Consider the following 9,124-nt stretch of genomic DNA (forward strand, 5'->3'; position numbering starts at 1 on the left):
GTAATGATTCCCTGAGGTAACCTGGCAATGCAAAGAAGTACAATGGTTCCCTGCAGAAACCTGACCATGTACAGTAGTACAATGATTCCCTTGGGAAACCTGACCATGCACAGTAGTACAATGGTTCCCTGGGGTAAACTTACCATGCACAGTAGAACTGTGGTTCCCTAAGGTAACATGACCATGTACAGTAGTACAATGGTTCCCTGAAGTAACCTGATCATGCACAGTAGTGCAATGGTTCTCTGAGGTTACCTACCATGCACAGTAGTACAATGGTTCCCTAAAGAAACATGACCATGTACAGTAGTTCAATGGTTCCCTGAAGTAACATAATCATGCACAGTAGTGCAATGGTTCTCTGAGGTTACTTACCATGCACAGTAGTACAATGGTTCCCTAAAGAAACCTGACCATGCACGGTAGTCCAATGATTCCATTATTACTTACCATGCACAGTAGTACAATTGTTCCCTGAAGTAACCTGACCATGCAGAGTAGTACAATGATTCCCTGAGGTTACCTACCATGCACAGAAGTACAATGGTTCCCTGAGGTAATCTGACCATGCACAGTAGTACAATGATTCCTTGAGGTAAACTCACAATACACAACAGAACAATGGTTCCCTGAGGTACCATGACCATTCACAGTAGAACAACGTTTCCCTGAGGAGACTTGAACATGCACAATAGTACAATGGTTCCCTGAGGTTACCTGACAATGCCCAGTTGTATAGTGGTTACCTGGTGTAACATGACCATGTACAGTAGTACAATGATTCCCTGAGGTTATCTACCATGCACAGTAGTACAATGGTTCACTTAAGAAACCTGACCATACACAGTACAATGGTTCCCTGCAGATTAGTATAATGGTTCCCTGGGGTTACCTGACCATGCCCAGTTTTACAGTGGTTCCCTGAGGTAACCTGATCATGCACAGTAGTACACTGGTTCCCTGAGGTAACCTGACCATGCACAGTAGTTCAATGGTTCCCTTAGGTAACCTTAAAATACACAGCGGTACAATGATTCCCTGAGGGACCATGATCATGCACAGTAGAACAATGATTCCCTGAGGAGACTTGACCATGCACAAGAGTACAAAGGTTCCCTGCACAGTAGTACAATGTTTTCCTGAGGTTATCTGACCATGCCCAGTTGTACAGTGGTTCCCTGAGGTAACATGACAATGCACAGTAGTACAATGGTTCCCTGAGGTAACCTGACCATACACAGTAGTACAGTGGTTCCCTGAGGTAACCTGTCCATCCACAGTAGTACAGTGGTTCCCTGAGGTAACATGACCATGTACAGTAGTGCAATGATTCCCCGGAGAAACCTGACAATGCACAGTAGTACAATGGTTCCCTGAGGTAACCTGAACATGCACAGTAGTACAATGGATCCCTGAGGTAACCAGACCATGCATAGTAGAACAGTGGTTCCTTGAAGTTACCCGATCATGCACAGTAGTACCATGGTTCCCTGAGGTTATCTTACCATGCAAAGTAGTACAGTGGTTCCCTGAGGTAACCTGGTCATGTATAGTAATTTACAGATGACCTGAGGTAACCTTGTCATGTTCAGTAATTTACAGATGACCTGAGGTAACCTGGTCATGTACAGTAATTTACAGATGACCTGAGGTAGCCTGTCCGTGAAAAAAAAAGAACATAGATGTAATCTGGACTGACTAAGCTGAAGAAGGGAGTTATGAACATTCCATTGTGGTAACCTGAGGTTTGTAGAAAATTAGCGTTTTGCAAAGTTTATCTGTGGTAACATGCAGCTGGTACAATGACCATGAAGTTGTGACCTTAGGTTACCTCAACATATTCTTATATACAGAGGTATTCTGAGGTTACATATTTATATACAGTAGTTAAGAAATGACATTAGTTAACATGTGCACTTGGCCATGTATAGAAATGCAGAAGTGCCCTGAGGAAAACTGAAAAAATAGTGTTTTGTAAAGTTTATACAAAGTGTGGTTATACGAGTATGTGCAGTAATACAGAGTAACCTCACCATGTACAGCAATACAGAGGTAATATTAGGTAACCTCACAATGTTCAATCATACAGAGGTGACCTGAGGTAACCTCACCATGTGAGCAATCATAGATATGATCTGAGATACAGGAAATACACAGTAATTTAGAGATGACCTAAGGTTATCTGACCATGTACAAAAGTCCACTGGAGATCAACTCTCAAATAAGATTGATTAAGACAATTAACATTTTAAAAAAGCAGTTATATACTATATAACCTGTGCTTGTAACTAGGTTACTTTAAAAGTAATGTCAAATGGAAAAAAAAATAGATTACTGTTCGTACTACAATGTTTCTCTTTTTTAATACTGGTGAATAAAATCCTTACAGTGTGTACTGTAAGATCAGAAACATAGTTATTAAAATTGAGAAAGGAAATGGTGAATATGTCAAAGCGACAACCACCCGACCATAGAGCAAACAACAGCCGAAAGCAACCAAAGGGTCTCCAATGTAGCGAGAATTCCCGCAGCTGTAGGTGTCCTTAAGCTGGCCCCTAAAAATATGCATAATAGTTCAGTGATAATGGACGTCATACTAAACTCCGAATGAAACCAGTTTTTGACAACTATTATTATAAAAGTTTAAATCGCCATTCAAAAAGTATGTTCTTTTTAATTATTTTAAGTTATTTACGTTTCACTAAATAAAAATCTGTTCACGTTGCAATGATCACAAATAAACCAAATATTTGGATTTTTTTCGTGAATTATTTGTCGTAACTTATTGTAAAAAATTGTATGTGTTCCTGTTTTCTCCTATTTTTCGCACATATACTGTCAGTCGAAATAGAAAGTACAATGATGTATTTTTAGTTTATTCTATTTTTAGATCATGTTATTACTACGCATATGGGCACTATTGCAACGATTACCTGAGGGCACCGATAACCTCAGGGCATACAGCAGCGGACCTAACTGCCATCTGCGATTAGAATAGGTTGGTCCCCTCCGTAAAACATTCAGTTTGCCTTCGGAATATACAAATATTAACTGTCAAGAATTTCAATAACGGCCGGGGAACAGACTAGGATTAGAAGTTCCTTGAATCTTCCTTCGTAAATAAATATAAGTTCCAAAAAATAGAAATATTCTGGGATCTATTAAAATTTCCACAGGAATAAATATAATATTCGTAGCCTACAAAGCCATTTTGGTTACGCGTCCCCACATGCGGATACGCACATACACTGCCTTTAAATGTGACCTATAATTGCTTCTGTGTCATTTTTGTCTCTATTGGACAGTTGTCTCATTGTCAATCTTTCTTATAAGAAGTGTTAATCTGGCGTTCCATCTATGTAATATTTGTGTTAGTGGTTGTCGCCCGTTGTTTGTATTTACTTTTGAGTTCTCGGGCAAGTTTCCCTGTGAAATTAGAAGTACAGTAATACTTCTTATTAAGTTATTATCAACAAGAAAACGTGAGTACTCGGTTATATTATAAAAAAAAACTTTATTGTCAGTGTTCCTCAATATAAAACTGGTCAAATAATGTAAGAGAAAATATAAAAAGGTTGAAAATGTACAATAAAATTTAATTGTTCAATTTCAAGAATTTGAAAAAAATACCCCAATATACTTACGTAAGAATTATGGAGAAATGTGGTTGAGTTTTTACACAATCATAAGTGAATATATAGTAATAAGTAAGAGATAAAGAAATCAAATCTATTCTGAAAAGGAACTGTTTTATACTAATATCTATTTTTAGATTATATTCTTCAGAAATATATATAATATATATGGAACGCCAGAATGACAATTTTAATTCAATGATTAGCCTGGGTTCGTGGTCCAATGGTTAAGAACGATGGCTACAGTGCTGAAGGTCCCGAGCTTGATTCTCACTCCAGACGTCGAATGTTCAGTACATCAGTAGGGTGATTTTCACCATCCCACACACATCTCTGGTATTTAGACCGGTGTTTAAACTAGGTTCGATACTTCGGCGGCCTCGGTAGGTCAAAGTTGTTCCCAGCTTGACCTGGAAATCAATCTCTTCGGGTCATATGTTCCTGCCGAGATGCTCGGTGATTCTCTCCGAGTAGTTCGGCTTCCTCCACCATAATATCAGACTTTCCGGTGTCCTACACGCTCCCTTGGGCGGTGTTGAGGTGGGGATTGTTCTGGTTGTGGGTTAAATAGTAAAAACACAAAAATACCGAACTCCGAGGAAAATTCAAAAAGGAAAATCCGAAATCAAAAGGCAAAATCAAAAGTCCAAACACATCAAACGAATGGATAACAACTGTAATATTGTAAAGGACACACCTCCATTAATCCTTAGGGAGTGTACATGGACCCGCTGTACCCTTGCAGTCAATCAAGGGGTGCGTCTACACTGGCGGCCGGAATCTCGAAGTACATGTATACATACATACATGCATTATATTTGTTTAGGGGCCAGCTGAAGGACGCCTCCGGTTGCGGGAATTTCTCGCTACATTGAAGACCTGTTCGTGACCTTCTGCTGTTGTTTTTTATTTGGTCGGGTTGTTGTCTCTTTGACACATTCCCCATTTCCATTCTCAATTTTATTAGCAACACATAGAATTTAGCCATTGAAGTGACGAAAATAATATTGAAAGACGTTTATCCTAATTTAACGAATCAATTATGTACCCTTGTGTTGATTCAATGCTAAACATACGGTAATTAATTATTTTATAGAAAATCCACAGCCTTTCTAAGTAAACTTTCATATTTGATAATTTAATGCTTAGTAAATAGAGGATTATTGCATGCAGTTTTTTGTAAACATTGCACATTATATTACGAATATTATTAAGCAATACAATTCGTGTACATTGCAGATTGTTAAAGCAAATAAACTTGTATTAATAATCAATATTTCAATATTGAATTTAGTGTGCAATATATTATATGTTATTCAGGTCTCAGACAGGGTATATACTGTGACATTCCCGGCTTAGAGTGTATATCCCCTGAGCCGAAGGCGAAGGGGATATAAGCCCTAAGCCGGGAATGTCACAGTATATACCCTTTCTGAGACCTGAATTACACATATATTACGGATTACCCCTGACTTAATGTTATGTTCCAGTGCAGGTATTTGTTGACAACACATATATTGAAAAACACAACCTGATATGTTCAGCATACGTGAAGGATTTTCTAATTTGCTGTGAACATAATTTTATCGTGTATGTAATATTTTATAATAACACTTTTAACATTAAATTTAAGAATTAAAAGTGTAAATTGCATGATTTTGTATCAAAAATGTATTATTGACTGAAGCACGTCATTATTTTCCCTCTGTGAGCCTCTGACAGTCTGATAGCTTTTGACTACGTCACATAGTAACCGGTGTTATGATGACGTTTTTGAGGTTCCAATTGGGGATAAAAACGTCGTATAAACCCCGGCAGTTTCCTGAATATATATATACTGACATCTCTGTGTTGTTATCCAATCACAAACCTCGACACTTTTGTAATCCGTAATATATATATATGCATATTAAAACCGTACATGAATTAATATAACATGATTAATGGTCGAAATGATCGGAACTGGTACACACATAGTTAACTTTCCAGTATTTAATGTCCTATCCTGAGACGAGAAAGGTCTGTACTTCAATGACAAGAAAGTACACTATCAAATCATATTATGAATAGCAAACATGTTACAGCTCTTCTATAAAAGCATGCAGAGCAAACCTTTTATCAACTTGCTTGCTATTTGTTTGGATGTTTGTAAACAACAGGTAGGGAGTTTGTTGCAGACTGTTAATATATACTGGAATATGATTGGTCAATAAACATTAACTTCGTTTCATCTCAATTTTAATTCTCCAATCAAATCCTAGTATATGTTAATTTATTTTCAAAAAGTAGCTAGCTGAGCATACAGACGCCATGATCACTATTCTTTTTTTTTATAATAGGGAAAGAGCAGACCGGGTTATTATGGATCAGATTTCAAATACAATCATTGATACGGGAGACAACCTTGGTAAAAGTGTTCTTTTCAGAGACATCATGCATCAGAATTCAGATACCATGGATACGGGAGACAACTCCGTTAAAAGTGTTTTTTTCAGAGACATCATGCATCAGAATTCAGATACCATGGATACGGGAGACAACTCTGGTAAAAATGTTGTATGTAGTAATGGATTGGATCAAACTGGAATCTTACAGGCACAGAATAGTCATGATTGTACAAATAGTATTGCGAAGCCAATTCAATGTGATGAATGTGGTAAAGGGTTTTGGAGCCCGTATAACCTACAGGTACACTTGAGAAATCATACTGAAGATAAACCTTACAAATGTAATGAATGTGGTAAAGGGTTCGGCAGAGTTTATGATTTACAGAGACATATGCGTATTCATACTGGCGATAAACCTTACACATGTGGTATATGTGGTAAAGGATTTCGCGAACATTCTTATTTAAAGGAACATATGGGATCACATTCTAGCGACAAATTTTATCAATGTGGTTTGTGTGGTAAAAGTTTTGGCGATCATTACAGGTTAAAAAGACACAATAAAACTCACAATGTGGTCACACAATTTAAATGTGATGTATGTGGCGCGGGTTTTAGGAAGCAGAAAAAGTTACAAGTACACATGGGCACACACACTAGTAAATGTTTCAGTCAGCGCGATGACTTAATAACACAACTGGGAATACATCCTGGAGACATGCCTTATAAATGTGGTATGTGTGGTGAAGGTTTCAGTGGAATTCAAAATTTACAAATACACATGACAGTACACACTGAAGGTGAACTACACACGTGTGATGTGTGTGGTAAAGGGTTTAATGAGATCCGGAACTTTGAGAAACACATGAGAATACATACGGGTAATAAACGTCATGAATGTCATTTGTGTGATTTATGTGGAAAGACGTTTGGTAGAACGTATCGCTTAAAGAGACACATGAACACACATACCGGTTATAAACCCCACACATGTAAAATATGTAGTAAAACGTTTACGCAGATAAAAAGCTTGCAAAACCACATGACCGTACATACTGGAGAAAAACCCCATGTATGTGATGTGTGCGGTAAAGAATTTAGTCGGTATGGTTCGTTATCGAGGCACACAAAAACACATACTGGCGATAAACCCTATAAATGTGATGTATGTGGACAAAAGTTTTCTCAGAAAAGTAACTTACAGAGTCATCTCAAGGTGCACTCTGGTGATACACCGTCTAAGTCGTGACGTATATGGACAAGAGTTAACTCAGAACAATAACTTACAGAGTCATCTCAAGGTGCACTCTGGTGATACACCGTCTAAGTCGTGACGTATATGGACAAGAGTTAACTCAGAACAATAACTTACAGAGTCATCTCAAGGTGCACTCTGGTGATACACCGTCTAAGTTGTGACGTATATGGACATGTGTTAACTCAGAACAATAACTTACAGAGTCATCTCAAGGTGCACTCTGGTGATACACCGTCTAAGTTTTGACGTATATGGACAAGAGTTTACTCAGAACAATAACTTACAAAGACATCTCAAGGTGCACTCTGGTGATACACCGTCTAAGTTGTGACGTATATGGACATGTGTTAACTCAGAACAATAACTTACAGAGTCATCTCAAGGTGCACTCTGGTGATACACCGTCTAAGTCGTGACGTATATGGACAAGAGTTAACTCAGAACAATAACTTACAGAGTCATCTCAAGGTGCACTCTGGTGATACACCGTCTAAGTTGTGACGTATATGGACAAGAGTTTACTCAGAGCAATAACTTAGAGAGTCATCTCAAGGTGCACTCTGGTGATACACCGTCTCAGTTGTGACGTATATGGACAAGAGTTTACTCAGAACAATAACTTACACAGTCATCCAAAGGTGCACTCTTGTGATATACCGTCTAAGTATAATATATACAAAGTATGAAGCATCCAGTCTTTTTTATGGGTCACTATCCCTATGTCGAGTTGTCTGCCACACAAGTCGCAGACTCGACCAAAAACCATTACCCCCTTTTTTGAAAGCGAAATACATGGTCGTTCTTTAAATACTTCTTTTTTAATTCAACAATACAGTGAAACCTGACTAACCCGAATCCTGCATAAACCGAAATTCTTTATAAATCAAACAAGTTCATAAGCACCGTCATGTCAAATTGTATGCGCTGTGAACCTGATAAAACCGAACATCGGCCAAAATCGAACTAAACCTTTAGTCCAGTAGAGGTTTGGTTTAAACAGGTTTCACTGTATATTAAAATGATGTCGTTTTAAATACCGTATGTTGTTCAGATTTAATTGTAGTATCATGTATATATATGATTCTGCCCGCTGGGGGCCTAATTTGACTATTGGAAAATAAAGTATCTAATCTTATCTATACATACATGACATAGACCGGCATGATTAAATATAGATTTTGAACGTGCTTAAACAATCGACAATCCTCGGGTGAATCCGCTACTATCCTTAAAATACGGAATCAGCCGAGTTGTGACGAATGCGTGACGTAAACTAACTTTGAAAATGACTGTACCAAGTCAGGAATATGACAGTTGTTGTCCATTCGTTTGATGTGTTTTATCCTTTGGTTTTGCCATTTGATTAGGGACTTTCCGTTTTGAATTTTACTCGGAGTTCAGTTTTTTTTTTTTTTTTTTAATTTTGGACATAAATTATTGACTTATCCAAGAGATACTAGTTCGCAAGATTTCATGTGACCTTTACCAGACTTGAGTTCTGACTTCAAATTCGACAAATCAAATGTATTTTGGGTAATGATTCCAAAAGCGTACACCAAAACATTGTGATTGGTTTAAACGTGATTAACAATAGAATTTCAACCAATGACGTAATGTTAATTTCATTTTACAATGTGCGAAGCCGGAGTGCCCGGAGAAAACCAACGACTTCCGATATTAAAACTGACAACCCTAGTCAATTAAGATTGGACGGTCGAGTGTCCGAACTCACAACCTCGGTGTTGATTGGCTAGTGATTACAGTAGTAACTACTTAGGCCACTCGGCCGCTGAGGCCCTTGTTGTAAAATGTACACTCATTATTTGAATGAAGTATGTTAAAGT

The 9,124-nt window shown here is 37.8% G+C and overlaps 1 protein-coding gene across 1 annotated transcript; it reads left to right on the forward strand.

The window, feature by feature from the left end:
- Positions 1-3,382: 3,382 nt before the first annotated feature.
- Positions 3,383-8,915, forward strand: LOC134718986 (zinc finger protein 226-like). The gene is made up of 2 exons (XM_063581874.1): positions 3,383-3,482; positions 5,975-8,915. The coding sequence occupies exon 2, from the start codon at positions 5,997-5,999 to the stop codon at positions 7,269-7,271; it is 1,275 nt and encodes a 424-aa protein (XP_063437944.1). The 5' UTR covers positions 3,383-3,482; positions 5,975-5,996; the 3' UTR covers positions 7,272-8,915.
- Positions 8,916-9,124: the final 209 nt, after the last annotated feature.

The sequence above is a fragment of the Mytilus trossulus genome, chromosome 5 (assembly GCF_036588685.1).
Source record: "Mytilus trossulus isolate FHL-02 chromosome 5, PNRI_Mtr1.1.1.hap1, whole genome shotgun sequence".
Classification (NCBI taxonomy): Eukaryota; Metazoa; Mollusca; class Bivalvia; order Mytilida; family Mytilidae; genus Mytilus; species Mytilus trossulus.